Source organism: Gavialis gangeticus, unplaced genomic scaffold (assembly GCF_001723915.1).
Source record: "Gavialis gangeticus isolate Ggan-Ray unplaced genomic scaffold, GavGan_comp1, whole genome shotgun sequence".
Classification (NCBI taxonomy): Eukaryota; Metazoa; Chordata; order Crocodylia; family Gavialidae; genus Gavialis; species Gavialis gangeticus.
Genome location: NW_017729025.1, coordinates 130,295,075 through 130,320,232, shown reverse-complemented (window position 1 = coordinate 130,320,232; position 25,158 = coordinate 130,295,075). Strand labels below are relative to the sequence as shown.

General features: G+C 41.2%; 1 protein-coding gene across 2 annotated transcripts in view; it reads left to right on the top strand.

The window, feature by feature from the left end:
- Positions 1 to 25,158, top strand: part of ARNTL (aryl hydrocarbon receptor nuclear translocator like) — a 108,590-nt gene that overhangs the window by 26,490 nt on the left and 56,942 nt on the right. For both annotated transcript variants that reach the window (XM_019519556.1, XM_019519555.1), the window contains exons 2-3: positions 17,559 to 17,690; positions 18,645 to 18,792. In XM_019519556.1, coding sequence (XP_019375101.1) covers positions 17,645 to 17,690; positions 18,645 to 18,792 — 194 coding nt within the window. In that variant the 5' untranslated portion in view covers positions 17,559 to 17,644. The remainder of the gene's footprint in view (positions 1 to 17,558; positions 17,691 to 18,644; positions 18,793 to 25,158) is intronic.

Below are 25,158 nucleotides of genomic sequence, written 5' to 3'. Positions count from 1 at the left end.
CAAAAAAAATTCTTTGGTGCACCCCTAGTTTTGTTCTGAATTGTCTCCGGTAGTTGGGGGGGTTTGTTTGGGTTTTGCAGCTTTCTTTCCTTTATGCTCTGTCTAACTTTATATTGATCTAGGATTTCTGCATACCATCAAGATCCATTAAGTAAATTCTCATAGTTTTCCTGGCCTTCATTCACTGCTATCTCAGATCTGATATTTTATGAATAATATCTTATATTTTAATGCAGCAACAGTTTTTAAAAATTATGTCAATTCCAATTATACTTACAAGTACACAAAACAAATCTAATATTTAAAAATAGTCTATGTTTACAATTTGGCTTCATAACCTGTCAATATCTAATTTAATTTGCGTTTGGATATATTTTACAAAAATGCAACATCAACTCATGGGAGACTGTTGCCCAGAACCACCCCAAATGGAAGAAGAGTCTACTGCAAGGATCTTGGTACTTTGAAACCTGATGACAACAGAAGACAGAAAAGTGACAGAAACAGTGCATCACACACTGAACCAAGAAACCAGAGCCACCTACCCTGCATGTAAACATATGCCCAAGTTGCAGTAGAACCTGTTGATCCTGGATTAGCCTTGACAGTCATCTTCAGACCCACAGATAAGGCAATCACGGAAAACAGTCATCCTCAGCTGCAAGAGATTGCCGATGATGGTGTGTGAGGGAGTGAGGAAGAGTGGAACGTGTTTTGTCAGAAGGGCTGTAAATAGCAGCTGTTGTCACCTGTTGGGTCTTCTAGAGGACGAAAATGTTCCTCCTGGTACAGTAATAGATAAAGAATGTGTGTGAAGCCTCTGTTCACATGTCATGCTCTTATCACAATTTGATAGGCACAATGGGATGCATGTGGCTTTTGGAACAGTGCATGTCATAGTGGTGATGTATACAAATAAGGGGGCTTTGCATCCTGCTTTTTTCAGTAAGCCTAGGAATTGGCATAGGAAAACAGAACTAAAGATCTGTTTTTAAAAATAGTCATTGCTTTGAAATTATCAATGATAATCTGTCAAATTGAGGGGAAGAATATTTTCAGAACTGGTATCATGCTTAATCTTATGAGAACGAGTGCCAAGGACACTCAGTATAACTAAAGTTAGTCCCTTGCCACATGTTACATATATGATGCAATTACCTGGTTAATCATGCAATAAATTTAACTTGCTGCATGTGCAAATTAATTGTTACGCCATAAAAATGTCCATCCACCTGTAAAAAGAGCCAACCAGCTACGAAGTTGGTGCTTGAAAATGTGTAGCAAATTTATAGCTGGTGTATATCCCGCTTTAATTTAAACATGCAACAGGGCCCTATAGTAAGAAGCTCTCAGGGTTGAGTCCTAAATAATTTCCCCCCAACCCCCTTTCATTTATTTATTTATTTATTTATTTATTTATTTTTAAAGAAGGGCTTGTGACTTGGTGATCCTTAAAAACTTAGTAAAATCGGTACTTAGTAGAAGTACATTATTTGAACTTAAAGTGTACCTATGCCATGTGATACAGAATTTCCAGTTTAGAAAAATAATATTGGTATAAACTAGCATAAGCTAGGAATGTTACAAGAAGTTTTAATAATCAAACTTCTCAATATAGCTCTCTTTTTGGACTCTGTTTTTCAAAAGACCAATTGGGACCAGTAAGTGGTGAGAGTCTGTTGGTCTGTCTGTACAGTGTCCTTTTTTTTTTCTCCAGGAGTGTGGCTACCAGGATTTAAACAATTAGACTTTCTCTGTGCAAGAGGTTACAGCTGTAACATACTTTATCAATTTCTGACTTTAAAAATGGAAGTTGAAAAGATTTCCTTGACTCTTTAATCTATCTTTACAGGGAAACTCATAATTACTGGAGTTACTAATTTTGTTAGTGACTCATAACTGAATATGTGCAAGGGACAATGTTATCTTGTTTATATGGTATTGGCTTGCAAAGCCACCAGAAAAGCTTTCTGATCAAGACTTTGCTTGTCCAGGTCATACTATTATCATGTGGGACAATAGGGGGGTAGTGGGGTGAAAAACAAATGATATATCAGAGTCATGATGGAAAACAAGCTAAACTCCTGAGTTTCCAGTATGAAGATCTGAAAGAGGGTGCTATGAACTTGGAAATATATGTGCTTTTTTATGAATATGGCACACGCCACTCTGCCTTGTAGCTTTGGGGGAGTGAATGTTTGATGCACTGCTTTGGAGATGCTCTCCATGAGCCATTTTAATGTTCTATTGGTCACAGATTCTCAGCATTGAAAGGATTTACAAATGTCTTTGGGAAACAGGCTACATATCAGACCCAGACTGAATGTTTGGACCTGATAGTTTCACCCACAGTGGGGTTCAGGAAGCTGACCTCTCTCTAAAACAGTGTACTTGAGAAGAATTAAAAGGGATCTTGGGGGGTGTGTGTGTACACTAAACGAGAGGCATGTGTGCATGACACTTTAAAGTGGACAATGCTTTTGCACTGTTTTAATGGTGTCAGTGTTTGCACGCTTCGGCAGTGTATTGTGCATTAATTACAGCCACTGTAGGAAATTCAGTGGTGTAATGCGCCTAAAATGACTTGGGGCGCAACAAGCTAGAACTCCTTCAGGCAGTTTTAGTTTACTGTCCCTATAGCCTTGGAGTGAAGCTTCTAATGTGATGTTTTTATATATACACAAGATAATGTTGATTTTAGGAAACAGTAGCTGTGTAAACAATATTAGTTGAATCATTACTGAAACATTCTTGTCTAGTTCTGATGTCGTCAATTCAAAAAGTATGATGGGAGGATAAGACAATAGAAGGGAATCAGTAAAGAGCCTCAGAAGTATTTAAAGTCTAACAAAGGCAGAACAAGAGGTAATGGTTGAAAAAGGAGCAAGATGTATTTCACTGGAAATCGGATGCAGATTTTTGACAGTGAAGGTAGTTATAATTGGAACAATTGAACAGGATCTGGTCTATTAAAAAACTGCACGTGAAAAGGAACTGAGAGTAGACATCTACACATACAACCTTAAACAAATTGCGTTTGCAGAGATTGAGTGGATTCTCAGTACAGCTCCTCATCCTCTGAAGCAGTGGTTTTCAAACTTCATAAAGTCACGGAACCCTTTTGTATAATTTCTCCTGATGCAGAACCCTTACTACTATGCTGAAGACTGACACGGGTGGCCTGGCAATGACGCACTGCCTCGTGCTGCTCCATCATTACCCCCAATCTCTCTGCAGAACCCCACAGTTCTGCAGAACACAGCTTGAAAACCACTGCTCTGAAAAACAACAGATACCTGAAGTAATCCTGGGTAACTTGCCTTACACCACTGCTCTGAACACTGAGGAACCTTTGATTCAACATTTTGGCAACCTGAATGCATCTTTCAAGCCAAAGGGAAATAATTGTAAAGCAGACTTGGGAGGAATAATCATAAATGCTTATATAAAATGGGTGACATCTTTCTGGATGGTGGCACTTGGGAGTCTTGGAAGACCACAGACTCCATATGAGTCTGCAGTGTGATGCAGCTGCACGAAAGGCGAATGCCTGCTTCTAACGTGATGTAGACTTGGTGATTCTCACAGTCACTTTTATAGCCAGTGTTCATGGCACCTGATAAATCATGAAGAACTAATTATCCTAAAAATTGTGCAGATCTTTTCTCCACAGTAAGAAAAAGATATTATGTGTGTTAGTCATTTGTTCTATATTGGTCTAATACACAAAGTTTCCTGGAAGTTTGTTGAACAAAAAGATCTCCAGTACATCTGAAAACTAACTGGACACTGAAGAATGCTTAAAACCACAAAACAAATCAGTTTTGTTTGTTTGTTTTAACTTCTTGACTTTTGGGATTAGTAGCAATTAAATATTGATAGATTTGTTGTCCTGTCCTCTTGAATGTATGATTAACAATGTTTGCTGTTAATTCAGTGCCTTAAGAAAAAGTGAATGAGATTAGCCTGTAAATAATCACACCTAGAATTTAATGCCTTTTCTCAAGAAATATATTTGAATAGTTTTACTGTAAACATGTCTACTGTTTGTTTTAGGTGTCAGTCTATTTTAGGGAAATCTTTTAAACTTCGATTTTATTTTTACTGTTGTTCTACTTTTATTATGCTAAAATTTTAAGCTGCTTTATAATCAGTGCTTAAGGAGGGCTCAAGATGATAGGGTTTGAAATGCTCTGCTGAATATGCTTAATATAGCATAGCCTGCAAAAAAAAAAATCTCATTTTTTCTAACTTAATAAAATTGATGTAGAAATGTTGCCTCTCTGGTTTATACAGTATAACTAAATTGCCACAGTAAAGGAAAATCAGAATCCTGGGTCAAGTGAGCATTAATGAGAATCATGGCTAAATGTTCTCACCTTTCAAAAATGCTTGGAATCATAAATGCCAGGGAAGTATATCCTTAATCTCCATTGTCTTCTACAAGTAACATGTCTCTTGTCTGGTGATTTTTATATATGAGAAATCCCCAGCCTCTCCCATCCTTTACACCAGTGATTCTTAACCACTGGGGTGCCTTAAGAACCTCTCAGGGGTGCCAGGGGGTGCCACACAATGTTAGTACTGGACGTGTTAAACTTGCTTAATGAGATTAAACCCAGAGATTTCAAACAGGAATCTATAATGTTAAAAAGATTCCAACCTCCTGTGGTCTTTCTGAGTTCTTTCCAACAAAATACTGCTCTATTGCTTTTCTGTAGTAAGAAAAGAAATGAAAATTAAGAGCTGGCATTTTCAGAGGGGCGCCTTGAGTCTAAAAAGGTTGAGAACCACTACTCTAAACAAAGGAGAGGTATGTTAGCTGCGATTTCCTCTTGGAACATTAGCTTAGGAGCGCTAACTTTTAAAGTTTACAGTGCATGTGTTGAGTGTTCACAGCTGTTTATTTTATTTATTAAATTCATATCCTGCCCTTTCTAAATGGCTTGGAATTATCCCACAGAGGGAATAAGACTAGTAAATAAAGTGAGCTGACAGGTTTAAATGTTTACCAATATAAGCTACCTTTTTCTAAAAAGTCTTTTGTCATGTACGTATGTGTATATATATCATCCATCCATCCATTCACTGGTATACTATTTGGCAATGTTTTTTCCAGCAGCAGGTTGGAATGTTGTTGCTTGGGTCCAAGGTGGACCAGCATTACGACCTGGTTACCACAGCTTTCCTCTATCGCCTTGCTCTGTGGCATGATGTGTAGGCTAAGGTCCCTGCCACGTGGTACAATGTGGATGAACCTCTTCCTCTTCTCCCCCACTCCCCCCCAGCTCTGTGGGCCATATATGTTGCCAACCCCTGCACTAGATCAAGATGCCTAACTTGATTTATTTAGAGCTTCATCAGAACCATTGAAATAAGTGGAACAACTCCCACGATTTCAGCAATTTTTAGATCTGATTATAACTTTAAATAGTAGAATCTGGATCATACTTACGCTTGCACTAAGATGGATTTATGTTACTCTTTTAGCCTTAAAAAAAAAAACCAACTACTCTTAGGAAGTTTAATGTTGCTAGGACAGATAGTGTACCCCCCCCCCCTTGATGACTGATACATTGCATCATATGAACCAATTTTATTGCAGCAGCTTGGAGACCCAACTAAATAGTAATTTAATAATTTAGGATATGTATGCATCTCTTCCCTTACTCAGCAGTCACATATTTACAATTAAAACTAGTTTTTACGGAACTAACACACTTAGTACCTGCTTCCCAGGCACGTATGGTGGCCAAAACATTGTTTGTAAATCAGTTACCAGGCTATTTCTGTACTAGTGCAACAGAATTATGTCAGCTGTGGTACAGAAACCTGTAGGGTACCAGCGAGTGTGTACATAAGCTCACAAAGCAACAGGGAGAGTTCCAGGTCCAGCCTTTATTTTGGGGTCCACAAGACTGGGCAGTGATCTAACACCATGGATAGACCTAGGATTTTGAAGAAGAGGGTGCAGATGGTTGTGGTACATTATCACATAACCCAACACAAACTAAAATCTTTGTTAGTATGCTAGGGGGATAAAACTATCTTTCAGTATAAGATCATAGCAAAAAATAAATATAACAATTGGAACGTGCACTAACTTTCTAGATTTATGTATAATATATTAAGTTTAAAACAACACGGCAAATTAGGCAAAAGATATTGTTGTTAGTCCTATTGGGACCTACCAAATTCATGGTGGGAGTGGGATGTGTGGCAACTCCTTTAATCTTGCAGCAGGTTCTCCTGTGCATTTCCCTGTCCCCCAATTGGCAGAGGAGGCTGCCCTGCTTACTGGTCATGCCTGATTGGGGAGGCAAAAAACTGCAGTTTTAAATATGGTGCTGTTTTTGCTGCTGATTGGCCATGGGGCCCTGGCAGCCAAGCTGTCTGTTGCTGACTGGTGCTGGGAGGTAAAAACAGTACAATATTTAAAGTTGTGGTTTTTACATTCCTGCTAATAGGGAGTGAGCAGTGGGGTGCAGAGCAGTTTCTTTTATTTTGCAGGTTCATTGTGTGTGCTTCCCCCTGCGCCCCACTGCTCGCTTCTGATCAGTAGGGAGACGAAAACTTCAGTTTTAAATATGGTGCTGACTTTGTATCCTGGCTGGCCACAACAGACAGCGTGGCTTCCAGGACCCCTTGGCCAATTAATGGTGAGTGGCAAAAATGGCTCCATATTTAAAACTGGTTTTTGCCTCCCCGCTAATCAGGAGTGTGCAATCAATGGTGCTGGGGGCATACAAGGAAACCTTCAAGATTAAAGGAGCTGCCATGCACTCAACTTCTGCCATCAATTTGGTAGGTCCCTAACCATAATCATTATAGCTAAACGTACATCTGTTATTCAGATTGATAAAACAAAATCTGGCCATTTTAAGAACCTTGATAGTGTCTACCACACCTCACTGTCAGTCATTTCTACACCTGAGTTAATATTACCACACTTAAGTTAAGGCTTTTACCTAGAGCTAAAAGCAGTCTGCAGAACTGTGAAATAATGGAAGAAAAGCATTACCAGGAATGACTGACAGACAGGTGAGGTCCAGAAGAAAGATAGTTTCAGTAGTGGAACATCAAGATTATTAAAAAGGAGAGAAGGATGTAAACACCTGTGTTGTGGAAAGAGGAGCAGGAATGGGGAGAGAAGGATCCATGAAGTCAGTTGACTTGGCACTGCCTGAATAGAAATGCTGCTGTTCCTCCTGCACATTTGGTTTTAAAGTTTGGGTGGAACAAGGATCGGAGGGATTCAGCTGCACCCGCTCTGGATCTGCCCTTCTCTAACACCTTCAGCAATAAACAAATGTCTTACTGAGGATGTCTTGACTTGATTGGCCAAAACAGTGTTCCCTTACACCATTGGTTCCCAACCTCAGGGTGTGACCCAAATCAGGGTTGTGGGGGGCCTGCACACACAAGCACGCTGATGCACGTGGTTCAGGAGCAGCGGGTGGGCAGGGTAGGGCCGCCACGTTCAAAGGGGACAGTGGCAGCTCCCTCACCCCTAGACCTCTGCCGCACTCTGCTCCCAGCAGCCGCTGCAGCACCAGGTTGGGAAGTCCTGTTTATGCCCAATTTAGGGTTGCAGCAAAAAAAGGTAGACACATGGACCTTCGCACACTGTAGCCCTTCCAATCTGCCTTGCTGCCCCTTCCATAGATTTTCATAAACATAGAGCTGGAGGGGACCTCGGAAGATCATCGAGTCTAGTGGCAGGAAGTCAGCTAGGGTCAAAGGATCCTAGGAAGATAAGTGTCCAAATGTTTCTTGAAAGAGTCCAGAGTAGGTGCTTGCATCACCTCTGCTGGGAGTCTATTCCAGGCCTTGGGAGCTCAGACCATAAAGAAGTTTTTCCTTACATCTAGCCTAAAACAGTCTTGGAGAATTTGTGACCATTGGACGTTGTCATCCCATGGAGTGCTCTGGTGATCAAGTGTTCCCCCAGATCTCGATGCACACCCCTGATGTACTTATAGGCTGCCAGCAGGTCACCCCTGAGCCTGTGCTTTTCCAGACTGAGATTCCCATGGCTCTCCACCTCTCTTCATAAGCCCTGTTCTCTTGACCTCTGATCATGCGTGTGGCTCTCCTCTGGACTCTCTCAAGCTTCTGTACATCCTTAAATTGTGGAGCCCAGAATTGGTTACAGTTTTCCAGCTGTGGCCTCACCAAGGATGAGTACAGTGGGAGGATGGCAGCCTGAGTTTTACTTGAGAAGTATCTATGGATGCAAGCCAGAGTTGTGTTCACTTTACCAGCTGCGACATTCCATCAGTGGCTCACGTTCATCTTGTGGTCAGTCATGACCCCCAAGTCCCTTCCGGCCATGGTGCTAGTGAGTGTAGCACTGCTGAGCCTATAAGCATGTTGCAGGTTTTTTTCCCCAAGGTGGAATACCTTGCACTTTTTCTGTATTGAATTACATCTGGTTACTAAGCCTATCCAGGTCAGCCTGGATCACTAACCTATCATCAGGTGTGGAAGCTCTACCCCAAAGTTTAGTGTCATCAGCGAACTTGGCCAGTCCACTTCTGACACCAGTATCCACATAGTTAATAAAGACGTTAAAGAGAACAGGTCCAAGGATGGAACCTTGGGGGACACCACTGGTTACGGAATGCCATGATGATTCACTTCCATCGACTACCACTCTCTGGGTTCGACCTCAGAGCCAGTTCCCCAGCCATCGGATTGTGATGTAGCCAAGGCTGCAGTTGGCCAATTTTTCCATGAGATCATAGGACAACAGGTCAAAGGCTTTTTTAAAGTCCAGATATTTGACGTCAGTGTCTTCTCCCTTGTCCAGGTGATATGTGACCTGGTCATAGAAGGAGATGAGATTGGTCAGACAAGACCTACCTGCAACAAACCCATGCTGACTGTCCCGCAGAATGTTGACAGGCTTGTCCCTGAAACGAATAAGAAAAAAATAAATGAATGGCAGTTTACTTGAATGAGCTGCAATTAGTTTATAGACATTGTCCCAGGAAAATCCTTAGTACTTTTTAAGTACCTGTGAAGTACCAGAGATCAAGTGGGAAAATGGGTGCATGCATTTGTATTGATCTCAGAACAAAACACTTTTTCCCCATAAACATCTGTTTACACCCTGAAAGTCTTCCATAAGTCTTCTAACTTTATCATTGGTCTTCATGGCTTGAAGCATGCCTTTTCCATATGTGAATTAATTCAAGGTTGATGCAGCCAGCAAGTGGAAGTCAGTAGTAATCAAATCCAGTTATTGTTTGAGCAGTTGAGTTTGAAAGCAAATAAGGAAAAGTCCCCTGTATAAAAAATGAAGTTCATGGAGGTTGTCCTCCCTGAAAGACTCCAGCAGCAAGTGACAAAGATGATAAAGGAGTTGGAATGCAAGCTATGCAAGGAAACATTGAGAGAACTATATTTATATATATATATATATAAATATAATTTCAACAAAAGGAGACCAAGGGGGAATGGGCATGATAATTTTTTAAGTGTTTGAAAGACTGCCAAAAAGATGAGGAAGAACAACTAATTTCCTACGCTCTAGTACAGGAGTACTCAACCCACAGGCCAGATTTGGCCTGCCAACCCATGGCATGTTGCCTATGGGGTTTCCCATAGGCCAGGAAAATGATGGCAGTAGGGTGCAGTAGCAATTTAATACTGCCAGCCTTTCTTCCAACCAAATTCCCAAGCTCCATGGGGCTGGATCAGATCAGGGCTGGGCTGGGCTGGGCCATATTTCTTTCCTTTCCCCACCCCACCGCGTGGCTGCATTGGGGCTGGGCCATGGTCCCCTCCTCACCTTCCTGTGCAGCCACATCGGGGTTGGACCACAGTCCCTCTCCCGCCTCCTGTACGGCCGCATCGGGCCCACAGACAGACCAGGCATAGCTCATCTGGCCTTTGGGGCAAAAAGGATGAGCATCACTAACTGCTCTACAGCTTAGGACATGAAATACTGCATTTAAACTGTAACTAAGTGAATTAGGTTAAATCTAAAAACAAGCTTCCTTGCAGTCAGAATTGTAGGATAGTGGATCAAGCTGCCAGGAGAAGTTATGGAATGCCTTCACTGGACATTTTCAAGAAGAGGTTGAATAACTATTTAGCCAGGATGTTGTAGGGAAAGTGCACCCTGCATTCATTCAGGAGGTTGAATTAGATTACTCTGGAGGTCCCTTCTGATGCTCATTCTACATCCCTGTATCTACAACTGCAACTTCTGTAAAGAACAGTAAGGTTTAGTTTGAGATTTCTAGGATTCACAGTACCCTGCAGGTATTCAACACATCACCTGTGACATAAAATCAGCTTTGCATGTATGTCTGCCAGACATTCCATGGATATGCTTATTCACATATCTCCTTGAGTCCTGTAAACAAGATGGTGAAAAAAGCCAGAGAGATATCCTTCCTCTTCTGCCATTAGTTGTATATGCACTGTTTTGGGAAGTGCACCTGGATGGCATACAGATGCAAGGGCTGAAGTTCAGGCAGAAACTGGCTTTTTATTAACATCCTTGGTCATTTTCCTTCCTGCAAAATTTTACTGCCATCTGTCAAAGACCTTATTTCAACAAGCAGGTTAGAATGAAATCCACCCCATTGCACTAAAAGATGTTAACCTTTTGAGTATCTGTATCACCTTTGGGGCATTTCATCATTTGGGAGTGCAGTATGTTCTTGCAGAACATCACCTCAGCAAGAAGTTCAAGGATTGTGAATGCTCTCTGAAAAATGAGTATAGATGACATTTGACAAATATGACAAATTAAGTGACAAACGTGTTCTTGATGTCATGGGAATTGGGACTTTTAGAAGCATGTCCTCCTACCCCAGTGATTTGCACAATAGTTGCTGTATGGATAAGCCATTTATTTTTTGTGTTTCCAGCTACTCAGAACTGTGTGACACTTTGCTTCTGATACATGAAGTGTTCTGATAAAAATTAAAGGAGGAATTTTTCATTTTGTATAGCTGCAGTTACCTATTTTTTGTTCAGTTGCCCATAATCTTTTGTTCATACCATCTTCTCAATTATATTTCTTCTGGAAATCACATTGACAGTTTTCATCTATAATTGTGAAATAATGCTTTTATGATGTGATATACTTATGATTCACAAAGTTGAGTGACATTTATTAAATAAACAAGTAAGATGAAGAAACTTGGATCTTGCCCTAGGCACAGTTGAAGGTAGCAGTGCTTGCATAAAAAGATCCTGACTCCCAGATGGGTACTTGGCAGACATAATTGACCTACTTTAGCATTGACCTTGATTTGCTCACTGAGGTGTTTCACATACTCATGATCAGCTTTGCTGCATGATTAAGCCAATTGTGTGACAAGTGTCAGTTTAGAAAAAAATACAAAGCACAGATGAACAGTAGGATATATTTTTCTTCTCAATGTCTTGTTGTCTCTGAATTTCAGCGTAATTAAAAAGAAAAAGATAAAATATCAGAGAAATTCTAAAGGGAGCATTCAGAAATAGTGAGACTGCAGAGAGGAGCTGCATAATGTGATTCTGTGACAACACGCTTTGATTCTTTTCTACAGGGAAGTTTAATCAGGAAGTGGCCTAGATGGCATTCTTTCAAGTAGGTGCTTGAAGTAGCTTGGCAACGAGCTCTGGGTCATAATTGGAAGAATTTGGCTCTGTTTATGTGTCTGTGGGTGCTAACAGTAGGGCAGTGTTGCTTTATTTATAGAATATTTTGTGGAATTGAGCAACTAGCAGCTGGAGGCTGAAAAAAAATCACTAAATCAGTACTTTTCCAAATTTTTTGAAAAGGCATTATAATAAACAAGCAGCTGTCACCAGGCAGTCAACATTTCTTATAGGTGAGTATGCTACTCATGCTGTATGGCAGGGGTGTCCAATCTGCCTGAATGCCGTTAAGTGGCACACGCAGCTTCTGTGTGTGGCATACAACACAGCAGGGAGGGGACAGGCAGCACAGTCTCAGTGCAGGAGACAGAAGATAGAGCAGCAGATCAGCCAGGGAGCACAGGGCAGGAAGAGAAAAGCAAAGCAGCGGATCAGGCAGAGAGTAGGAAGTAGAAAGCTGAGTAGCAGATTGAGAAGAGGAAGGGGAGTGGAGTGGTATAAGGGGTAGAGAGGGGAGCAATTTGTGGCACATCTGCCAGAAAGGTTGGCCCCTACTGCTCTAAGGGACTGACAGCTATTCCATTATAAATGCTTTGTGTTGGATTTTAAAATAAGAACAATTATGCAGGTAATGTTAGGCTGAAAAATAGGGTTCTGGTTTATAGAAGTGATATGGCATTTGCGGATGAGTGGGGTGGTTATAAATTTTGATATATCAGTGTAGTGTTTCTTTTTTACCTTTAAATTGCTAGGCATTTGATATAGTTTGCTTTGATTCCATAAAATGGACACATTCTTTTTTTATACATTTTGCAATATTTTAATAGTCTTGGTTAAATTGGGGTGTCATTTTCAGACTAGTTATTGTGAAGACATTTTAAAGTACAGGCATTCCTCGGACTTACAACAGAATCGTTTCCTGAAAACAGCATCTTAAGTCAAAGCAATGTAACTCGGAGCCAATTTTCTCATAAGAAACAACGTTATAAATGGGGGATTGGTTCCTGAATGAAGCCCGATACCCTATTTTCACCAAAACCCCCCCAGAATTTTGTACTTGATCAATTTTAGATGAGTAATGTAGCTACATTAATGTATTTATATTGTAAATAGCAATCATATTGATTTGGAAGGACTTCTTTGAGGTAACTTTCCTGGACTTTTTGAAGGGTTCTTGGCTGGAGTCTTCTCAGGAGTCTTGGTTGCAGGTTTTTCTGGAGTCTTGTCTGCTTTCTTAAAGAAAGTCTCCAAGGAAGCTTGGCAGACAAGGTTCTTTGGGTGAATCTGATATCTTTTATTAGACCAACTTAAATAGTTGGAAAACAATTATTAAGCAAGCTTTTGGGTTCAAGAACCCTTTGTCAGGCTTGGACAGATATTCTCCAGGGAGATGAGCGATGCAGCGAACTTCTTTGCTGGGGTGGCGTTGCATCGGATCAAGTGTTGTAAAGTCAAATCTGACATCAAAAAGTTGAAACAGGGTTTCAATTTATAAATGTTGTAAGTGCAAAATGTTGTAACTTGAAAAGTTGTAAGTCGAGGACTGCTTGTATTTAAAATCTTATTTCAAACAATATTTTTCTGCATGAAACTTGCTTATACAGCATAAAATTTAATGATATTAAAATGCTGTCCATAACACAGTCCTTTCTGTTATGTCAAGAACTATAAGGATCTTCTAAAGTGACTTATTCTGAATATATTTAATAAGTAGGGGTGAGCCTTTTGGCAGGTTTGCCACAAGGTGATCCCTGCACCTTCTGCATGCCATCTGAGGTGCTGCTCTGCCTTTTCTCACTGCTGTATTTGTTGTTGTGCTCCCTGTTCCCTCCCTAATCTCCTGCAGGCCACGCACAGAGGCTGCCTATGCCATTTGTGGTACCCATGCCACAGGTTGGCCACCCCAGATTAAATGATGCCCAGAATTTATATTAAATTGCAAGATTGCACCATGGATGTGCTATATATATTCTGGAAGTATAGCAATTGCTCCAGGGCAGCCTGACATGATAGAACTTGTAGCATAGACACTTCACTTGTACTACTTCAGGGACAGAAGAAAAATAGGACATAAGGGGGAAAGGGCGAGTCATGAAGGAACTGCGGCAAGAGAAATCTTGCCTGATCTGTATGTTCAGAGATTTGTTGGTTTAACTGGAGGTGCATTTTCAAATCAGTTTTAGATAAATTAGTGGTAGTAGTTTATTAACAGCTTTTGCCAAAGCAATACAATAAAATGAGCAATAAAAATATAAATAAATTGATGATAGTTACATAATTTTTGCAAAAATATACAGTAAGATCATCCATTCAAACAGTTTACACAAAATTAAAACAGAACATAGGATGATATAAAAGAAAACATAAAATGAAACACTGAATAATAAAACAGGAGAATTCTACTTGATTTTGGCCCTTATTATTGGTGCAAGTAACACAAATACACCTAAGGAGTTTAGGACAGGATCAGAAATGTTAGAAAAAAGCCAGATTTGTTTTTTCATTATTCCAGTTATTTAAAATATTTCATTAATGGAGAGATCCATTTCCTCTTACTTATTCAAAGAACAAAACAAGACCATACTTAGTGATATAAGGCATCTATCTCATTATTTCTACAAGAGCATTTTCTGTCTGAATATAGGGTCTGACACCATTTGCCTTTGATAGCTGCAGATCATGAGAGTGAATTTCAATCTAGTAGTGGCCTCTCGTGCAAAACTGCAAACGCAGACAGGTATACTCATGCTGGCATCTTTTATTCTTGGTGACTGTCGGTATATTTCACAGGCCATTTGTCTAGAGGAGATCTTATCTGGGTGGCTAAATAATGGTTTATTGGCAAATGAGAGGCGTCTAGACTGCACATCTTGGTGTATCTGGTAGGTGTAAATGGTCTAGTAATTTAAAGTTCTTAATAGAGCTAAGGTGCTCACATTTATCACTTCATTTTCAGAGCACCTGAGCCCCCCACTCTAGAATTACGTAGAGATAAAACCACCTTAAAAATAATTAGAAAACGTTTTCAGTTTTTGGGTGGACCATGGGTTCAGCACCTCTAAGTTCTGCTCTGTACAATAAAATGGATTCTGCCTTGGATCTATAGACTTTTAATGACTCAGCTCAGACTTTTGCTAAAGTAGATTTCAAGGTATTTAAAATAAGACATCAGTTCTAGTTTCTTTTCATGCAAAAAACTCATTTCTTCCTTTGATTTCCCAAAAGTAAGACTGGTTTTAGCTGTGTTCTTTTCCAAGATAGTTGAGGTGCAATAATGCTAAAAAGCATCTAGTAGTTTTTGTTTGGGATTATGACATTATTAACGCATCATCTACATAAAGTAAGATGGGGATAGGGTCATTCAAAATCATGGGCATATGGAGTTGATTCCTTGTTACCTCCCAATTTAGATCATTCAAGAATAAAGCAGAGCTAGCAAATATGCTTAGTCTTAGTTGGGAAACTGTTGAACGGGGCACTGCCAATCCTGTAATGTACCTTACAGGCTGTGTTTGAATAGAGGATAGCTTCATCCATTGATGCTGTTACGAGTTTCTTCTATAATTTTAATCTGTCTATGCATTCAAAAGCTCCCTTGGGATCTGTGAAGGCTATGATTTTTTTTTTTTACATATGTAAATGCTAAATAGTGCAACACCAAACAATGGTCTATACATGAATAGTCTTCTCTAAAACCAGCCTGCTCTTTTCCCAAAACATTATTTTCAGAAATCCATGTCTGAAGATGAGAAAGTAAATGTCTTCTGAGCATTTTGGCAAGACAACATATAAGACTATTGAAGCATTATGACACAGGAGCTGTCTTATCATCATTTTTAAAAATTGGGACTATTATATCTTCATTCCAGTGTTTTGGATAAATGCCTTATAAGTATGTTAAAATTTTGGTCAGAATTAGACACCAATCAATGAATTTCTTGAAGATTTCTGGGGGAAGAGAGAAACTAGTGAGGAAAAACTTTTGAATTCCTAATTTGATTTAAATTAATGTCCGTCAGTTTAGGTTGCGTCAGAAAATTCCCAGGTACAAGCTAAAACAAATATAGCATGTCTTTGAGTTGCCATAAGTGTATCTGCATGTTTGCCTCAGTTCATATGCCAGTATATATTTTAAACTAGTGCAACTGCTGTATTGAGGTAAGATCATGTAGAAGTGTCACACATGGTAAGGAAGAAAACGTGGCTTCGAAGCCCCAGTCAGAAACCCCGCTCCAGAAAAATGATTCAGTAGTTGGGAAGATGCCTAAGCAATAAAGGAAATAGTCACCTGACATCAGGTTTAAAGCATAGGCCTGTGTCTTATTTCTAAACTTTAACCCATTTGTATCCTGATTGTTGGTATCTGGAAAAAGCAGATAAGAAACTTGGTTGTAATACTGGATTTTAATTTCTGCTAGTTTGTAACCACTCTTGTGTGGAGAGAGGAAGTCAGCCGTGTTAATTTGAAATTAGGCAATTAGCCAGGCTGATATAATGATTTTATTCCTTTGTTTACCTTTGCTCTTTGCGAGTCCATTCATAACATCTCACAAAAGTAGGCTATAGCCTACAAAAGCTCATGTCTCCCTGAACAAGTTAGACTGTAAGGTGCCACTTACTTACCTTCACTTCTGTGTAGTTATAATTAATTAAAATATCATTATGTGTATATAATTTATAAATGATGATAATAAAGAATATGCTAAAACATCTTATGACATTTCAGATTTGAGGTAAATCTACAGATCATGGCACTGAGGCTTGCCAAATTTGGGCAGTTCCAGCTTTTGCATTGTTAGACTCTTGACTGCCCACAGAACTTTGAAAAAATGAGAAATTTACGTACAAAAACAAGAAAGTAATATACCCCCAAAGCCTTAAGTTTGTCCATTTATTACATAGTGCATGTTAGGCTTTACGGACAAGTTAATAAACTCTTAGGAATGATTTGTATAGATAAAAAATAAAATTCCTCCCAAAGTAGATCTTTTCTGGTCATTATATTACATAACTATATTCTGCTAAAAGTATTCACAGTAGTTTGTGACTATTGTGTGCTAAATTTTGTAACTAGTTGAGTGTCCTAGTTGACTGTCTGTAATACTGTTCAAAACTGTCCTTTTAAAACTGTTCAAACTTTAGAACAGCTTGAGTTATCCATGGGTTTGTTAGTTTTTATCTGACTGGAGAAAAGCTACATTCTTGTGTGGCATGCCATTTACCTTAATTCACACAAGTAAACTTTACTTTGAGTCAGCCTTTGTGCAAATAAACTTTTAAAAATTTAGGATGGTTGCCTAATGTATAGTGGCTTAATGTAGCCTTCAGTATATGACAGACCACTTACTAATCACCATTCCAGCATGGTTTTAATTTCCATTTATAATCAAGTGGCAAGGTTTGCTCTTTGTCTTTTGTAAGCCTGCCGTGCAATTGTACTGAACAAGTTGGGGCAGGATTGCAGAATGCTGGAGGTAAAAAAAAAAAATCTTCCTGTATTACTGCTTTGACCCCCAAATCAGTCCTCCTACCAGCTTTTCACTTCTAGTTAACTGAGATACTCATTTTTGTTGAGCAGATTTCTGTCAATAATAGAAATGTGTTTTATCCATTCAAAGCCTGCTTCCACATTTGCTTGATTATTTGACAATGAAACTACTAATTGTATTGTGTTCTTTCAAAGACAGTTGTAATAATGTCTCCTTTTGGAGCAAGGACATTGTTAGTGCCTGTCATTAGTCCAGCATTAGCCTACTTTATTATGTTAAAAGTCTATAGATGATCAGGGAGAATTAAAATACTGCTCATTTGATAAGTGGCAACAAGTTTTCATTTTGTCACTTAAAGCATCCCATATCATGTTTGGCATGCACTTTGCTTAAAACGAAGTTGGTTGGACAAACTATACATCTTTAAGAGTGAGGTAATGTGTTTTTTGTTTTCCTCCTATCCAGATTTTTGAAAAAGTTTAACTATTAGACCTTGGGGTATGAAAGAAGATCCTAGGTAACTGGCTGGTTCTGCCTCAGCAGCAGATTGAATGCAGGCCTCTGTTTCTAGATTGCTTCCAGAAAACAAGTTTTCAGGTAAGAACTGTCTGTGGTTGTGTAGTTATTTGGTTATAGTTTCTTTAGTAACTAATGCACATTGTATGTATTCTGGCAGCATTCATTACAGAAACACAATTAAGTGGGTTATTTGGCCCACAGGACTAATATGAACACTATTAAAACAGAAACATGAATTCTGGCATGCCTCTGCTCAGTCTTTTTAACTATGTCAAGAGTGTTGAATTTGTTTTGTTCTTCCCATTCTTTCCCCTCCCCAGCTTACACCTTGATCTTTTCTGTTCTCATTCCCCACTCCTGTTACCTGTTCTCCAGGTTCATCCACCACACATCTGGATTTTGTTATAGGTTATGTGATTAAAACTAACAAAGTACTAAACTAAATGGATTTAAGTTGATAGTGTCCATTTAATGCCTAATTTATTTATGTTCTTTTTGATTGCTTGTTGTCCATGACTGATGCCATAAGCTACTTTTTCTATGAGCTAGTCCTGGCATTTTATTCATTCAGAGAAAATTGTGAACTCTTTGGAGCAGAGAAATTGTTTAAGGTTGAGTAGACTGCCAGTGTGGGAAGGCATTCCAGCACATTGTATGTGTGTAGTCTAATTTCACAGATTGTACTAAACTGTATGTTTTAAGAAATTGATTTTGTTGTGTTACTTAGCCTGCAACACATGCTGGAAAGTATAAAACTTCAACTTTAAGTTTTAGAAAAAAATCTTTGTGATTCAAGTATTATATATAAATAAATATAATGTATGTATATCAATAAAAGTACTTGTATAACAAATATTTTAAACTTGTTATATATATGCTGTTGTGAATATTGTTGAATCAGATGCATTTAACTTCTTTCTTCAAAATATGCTTAATTTTTATGACAAAAGCAAATGATGCCATATGAATTTTAGCAGATCCTTTATTTTTTTATTTTTTAAACAGAGTTTATAATGTTTTTATATCTTACAGATAATCCAATGGCTGACCAAAGGATGGATATTTCTTCTACAATTAGTGACTTCATGTCACCTGGTCCCACTGACCTAATCTCCAGTTCTCTTAGTACTTCAGGAATGGATTGCAACAGGAAAAGGAAAGGAAGCTCTACTGATTATCAGTAAGCATTTTTTCTTAATTAAGCGTAGTTTAACATAGTTTAAAGAGTACCTATTTTCTATCCAACTACAATTGATTTAAAGAAATGATGCTTTTTTACATACTGAAAATGCTTTGTTCCTCAGAAATGGGGGAATTCCTGGCTTTATAATAAAATAAAATAATCTATAACTAGTGTGTATGGGTTAAAATAGGTCAGATTTGGAATTTATTAAGGATTAATTATCTATCATGGTCCTCCAGTTGGTGTAATGTTTCTGGGGTATTATTGGGGAGAGGTTGAAACAAAACAAGTATTTTTCTAGTAGACCTTTTCTCTTAATTTTATTTTTGGCAAAGCATTTGAAAACTGCTCAGAGTCTAGGTGTGTTAAGTGTCCTAGTGAACGTGGATTAGTTGGCAGAATATATATGAGATATTCTGACTGGTTATCAAATAACTACACTTTCACGTGGCAATCACTAATGCATGCATGTACCTGGAGAATATGTATATTTCGGACATGGGGATGTTCATATAATTTGTTTTTAGAAGTACTCCAATTTCACATTCTAACCTTCCTTTAAAGCATAAAAAAAAACAGATAACAACATTACATAGAGGAAAAAATAAAAGATACATTTTAAAAACAATTTTCTTTCTGTTTCTAGAACATATGAGTTGGATCCATAGTATTTGCTTTGCTTATCAAAGACGCATAAAGAAATGTTGTTATATCACCTTTTTAATGTGAAGTGTTTTGATCACAGCCATACAATACATCATTCTGTGAGCCTAGATTCGTACCAGATGTCTTTTTTGTTTTTTTGCTCTCACGTGATTTTTTTCCTTTGGAGGCCTAGTTAAAACAAAGGCATGAGCAAAGCACTCAAGTTAGGAGGATGTTGCCCCACCTGTTAGTTCTCACAGAAAATGCCTGTTAAATCCCTTTTCTACCAGCATCATCAGTAATATAGAACTGTGGCTTACAGTGGATACATGAAGCTGGAAAACTTAGTGAATACCTGTAAGTGAGACAACAGGGTGGATAACGCTTATCTCTTATATTTAAAGCGATATGTCTACCTAGTAAGTGGAAACAAGAGAATAGATTAAAAGGCAGAAGCAAAGCTAGGAATGTTCCCCCTTTTCCCCAGACATTTAATTTCTACCCATATGCTGTATGAGGAATCTTACGTGATTTAAGAGTACATGTTTTTGGTTCCTTCTCAGAGTCTGAAGTCTGGTAATGTGAACTAAGGAATTTTTTTTGCAATAGGTCATCTCTTGCTTAATCAACTGTTTTGCTGAACAGTTACAATTAATTGTTCTTCAAAACGTAAGTGTCTTTCATTCAAAAAGAGAAAGATTTAACGATGGAACTGAGTCACTAAAAATAACCCCTCTCCTTTTAAGTTAAGAAAGGGTTTTTTTAAGTCAAAAACAAGGAGCTGCCATCTAAGATTAGCTTCACATATTTGCCCTAGGAAGTCATAGACTGACTCATTATTAGGAAAGTGGAGGTTTTAGTAATCTGTACCAGATATATAGCTAATCTGCATTCTTGCACTCCAAAACTAACCCAAGGCTGTGTAAAAAAACAGTCTGTTTATCCATAGTATTACAAAGACTAGGTATGCAATAACTGATTTAAGGTCTTGTCTGTTAGTAACATGGCCTGCTTACAAACATTAAAAAAAATGGTGCTTTACTTTAAAGTCTGTGACCCCAGGGCACTGAGGCTTGTGCATGCCCAGAAGAGGCATCACGTTAGTTGGACCCAGCTTGCCCAATGTCTGTATAAATAAGGTGCTTCAAGGGGACTTTTTTGGGCACTTTTATGTAATAGCTGATTGAATCTGCTGTTTGATAAGTGCCAAAAAGTCCTGCGGCAGCACCTGATCTATACAGACACTGTAGAGCCGGATTGAAGTAACATGCTGCTGCTTCAGGTAAAGCATTTTTTTTGGTGGTTTGGTGGTGGGTAAGGTCTGCAAGCAGCCACAGTGACTTGCTTATGTAGTATATCCCTTTTGCGTAATTCTGCAGTTTTTTTCTTCTTAAGACCTCAAACCTGATGTTGGAATATTCCTTTTCTTCAGACAATTTTAGTTCATACTGAGCATGCCAGTTAGGAAATGAGTTAAGAGACTTTTTAGGATCTGAGGACACCATTTCTAATTCTTGTCAGTCCTTTGAGCCTAGATATATGTATATTCTGTATATATGTCCTCCTGAATATTCATCAAGCCAGCTTTGTCCTGATCTCATCAAATTCAACTTTCTCTAGAACAGTGGTGCTTAATGTCCACCTCATAGGACAGATCTGGCCCTCAGAGCTGTCATCTGGCCTGTTGGTCTCCCCGTGGATCTGGAAATTTGATAGTTGGGGAATGGTGGCAACATCAATTTTTGCTCTCCTGCTGCCAAATTTCCAGACCTGTGGGGAGCCTTGTGGGCTGGATGGCATGTCCCTGTGTACTGGATCAAGCCAGTTCACGGTCAGGCCAGGACACAGAGTCACTCTGCAGCCACATCTTATGTACAGCGGCAGGCCATGTGTGAGGTTGGGCCATGATGCAGCTAGATCCACTACATGGCCATCATGTGGCTAGATCAGTGTGGCAGGGAGCACACCCAGGGACAGATCTCATGCTGGCCCACCCACCTGCCTCTATGGGGCAGTGTGCCCAGTCTCACTTGCCACGACTTTGCTGTTCCCATAAACTGGAGGTATAATGCAGGAGGCTGCCCGTTTCCTGCCCCAATGCCAGCAGGTGCTATCTGCGGCCCCAAACCTCCCCTACACCACAGCCCATGCCTACATCACGACTGGGGCTCCAGGGTCTCTCAGGGACTCTCCCTCCCTCCCTGGAGTAGCAGGTTATTGTGCTTAACCTTTAGGACTTTCTTTCGACCCACACTCAGCTTCCTTGCGGTGGACGACTTACCAGGGTTAGGAATCACCCCTAACTCTCTGGCCGAGCCCCCCATGCAGCCTTTGGCCCAACTACGGCCTCAGGCATCCGAAGACATACCTTGGCCTACTCCCAACTCCTGGGGTTCCTATTGTGCCCACTTTAGGGCGTCCACAACATGCCCCACCCTGGAGTCTTCTCATCATCCTCACAATCAACCACTCCCAGGGCTGGTCCCTGGGACTGCCCTTCAGGCTTACACCCAGTTCGGCCCTACTCACTGTGCCCCTGGGACTGCCCTTCCTGCCTACTCATGTTCAACCCTACTCTGTGTGGGGCCACCTGCATCCCTGCCCTCTCAGGATTTTCACAACTCTGCCCTCTTCCCTAGGGCCTCACTACACTGCCTTTCCTCAGGGCCTTTGGGTGGACTACCCCTGTAGGCTTAGGTGCCTGGCCCACCACATGCACTCCCTGGGGTCTTGCACCCCACCTTCCCCAGGGGCTCAGGTGGCCGCAGCCGTGCCTGGCCCCACTACTGCCTCCAAAGCCCACCTGAAGATGGGGACTGGGATTAAGACGCTCCTTTCACCGAGGACATAACTGGTCTGGCATTTTCTGGGGCCCCCCACTCCACTAGGAGCCCTACCAGGCCACCCTTCCCCAGCAGGGTGCAGTTTTAAGTCACGCCCAAGACAAAGAGCCTCCTGCTCATACCTGCTAGATGTCCCATGCAGTTCAGCCAGGCAATGTTTGTGCCTGGGCTGGCAGCAGCAAACTGCAGCCTTTATGTGCCTAGTGCTTTATATGCCTGGCTGTTTCCTGTTTTCTGCCCCTAATGTGGCAGGCACCCAAAGGTGCACTGCCACAATCCAGTACATCTGGTACATATCTGGCACTGCCCATATATGGCATGCAGGGTCAGGCCAGCATGCCAGATTGCACCCTTAGACCAGCCCTGCATGCTGAGCCTGGACTGGTTACAGTGGACTGGCCCTGCAACACTCATTTGACCAATAGAGCCAGGTAGGTTGAGCGTTCAGGGGCCACTACACTAGAATAAGTGATGTTAGGTGGGTACCTTGTGCCTAAAAGCTTCTCTAATATCCCAATTATGCAGTTGGTTCAGTAAAAGATTTCACCCCCTTAAAAATCCCTGCCTCTCACGTCACTTCCTTTTCAATCTTTTTTTTTCTGAATGTGTAATATTTCTGAATTCCTCTGTTCTTCTGGAAAGACTAAATCTGCTTTTTATGCTGCAAACCTTTTGACAGTCTTTGGCCATGTCCAGATGAGTATGGGAGTTTGTTTCCCTGGGGACAAGTAGCAGCAGGACATCATGTACTGCTGTTACTTGTCCCCAGGAAACACCCATGCCACACACCTTCTGGCATGCAGCAGGTTACCCTGGGTGGGACAGGGGGGAGGCTGGGGCCAGCTGCTGCCATACCACAGAATCTCCTGGGATCAACCCCCTTGCCCCCTGTGCTGCAAGGTAACAGCGCGGGGAATGCCCGTACATGCAACGTGTGACACTGCAGACTGCACGTCCATGCTTGTCTGGATATGGCCTTAAGGGTAGAATTTGAGCTTCAGTTAAATAAGTGAGAAACATATAGTTTCTTTACATCTAAAGCCCTTCAAATGTCTGTTTCTAATCAGAAGACACTCCATAATAAACTTTAATGGTGGTTGCACCTGAAGCGTAAAAATGTTGACCTGGCCATTGAACACCCCTCTTCTGTTTTTTATAGTAATTGACTCCTGTATTTTTTGTAATAGACTCCCCTGATTTTTCCTTCTGTCTGGACATAACTGTAATAGGTTGTTTGAAGGCAACTGTGTTGAGCTGCTTACATTTACTTTACAGTTATCTTCTTGTAATTGCAGTTCTTTCAAGTGAACAGTGAATTAGATTGCAAGAAGCTCTAATTCACTGTTCACCTGGCATAAAAGCAGTTGTGTAGCTATTGGTGAAGTAGATGTAAGCAGCAGGAGATTCCTTCAGCTTAATTGCTCTGTGGTGGAACTGGCTTAAACTCTATCACATACAAAACAGCCATCAGTCTGTTCTCCAGATTAGCTCCCATCGGTTCCACTGCTGCCACTGCAGCAGGTTACCTTTACTCTGACCGTACTATTTGATTGGAACAGATGAATTGATGTCTAGCAAAGTGAGACGTCCAGAAGTTTATTCTGTCTTTGAGCCTGACTATCTAAAAAACCTGCTGGTGTCCAGTGTGTAGTGCCCCATGTTTCCCTGTGGTAAGCCAGTTATACACAGTTTTGTAGTGTGTAAAACTACAATAACTAAGTGTCACGGAGTGGGGCCTAGGAGTGGCTGTGATCCCGCTAGCGCCCCGTACTGTGCCAAGTGAGTGATCCAGCACCCTTGATTCTCGTCTGCCACGTCTTGTTGGTATAATAGTTTGATATGGGAGGCTGCCTTACGATCCCCTTGGTCACAGTGTTCTGCTAATAACTGCCCCTCCTGTACCAGATGGGGTGACTTGGTGCAACCCCGGCCTTATGGGCTATGCATGCCTCCTACCTCCCCTTTAGCACGCTCCAAGCCTCACAGTTATCTCGGATGTTCTTATGTCTATAAGACCTCGGATGGTCTCTCGCCCTCTCCGGGCTCATCCTGCCCTCTCTGGGCCCTGTCTCGCACACCCTGCCCTCTCCAGGCTCGTACCCGTGCAATCGCCCTTCTTCGGACTATTAATGGCGCTAGCCCTATCCCGGGCCTTCACCAGCGCACGCGCCCTACTTCGGCTTCACGCTGGCCCCTGCCCTTCTCGGGGCTCCCTGGTGTACTCGCCCTTCTACGGGCATTACCTGCGCTTCCTGCACTCGCGTCGCCCTGCTGTGGGCTCCGTCCCGCGGCTCTCACTGAGCCTGTCCCACGCTACTCGCGCCCGTGGCTCTCACTGAGCCTGTCCCACGCTACTCGCACCCGTGGCTCTCACTGAGCCTGCACGCCAGCCCTGTCTCGGGCCTTCACCGGTGCTGGGGCTTAGGTGGCATATAGCCGTGCCTAGCCCCCTGACCCGTCACCAGGGTCCTATGCCCTCACTGGGCCAAGTACCGCCCTCACGGGCTGGGGTCTTAACCCCACACACCGCACCACACTGGTGCCAAGCCGCCGTGCCTCCCAGGCACTGCTCTGTGCCCCAAACAGGGCACCCAGGAACCCCCAGACTACTGGGGAGCTCCCGTGAGGCCTCCTCACACCCCTGCAGCCTCACCTGGTCCTCCGGTTTATTTACACCTAACACAACAGAACCATAAGCCAACCGGCTGTAACAGAACACTAAGCCTACCGGCTACAACTTAAGTTCCCCGCCAACCTGGCTAGCCTCCATATCCCTGCCGGGTTTCCCTCCCCCAGCATTTGCATGCTTAATGCACTGCACAGCCCTGCCTGCTCCTGCAGTGCTGCTTCTCCTTAGGCTGCCAGGAGGGAACTC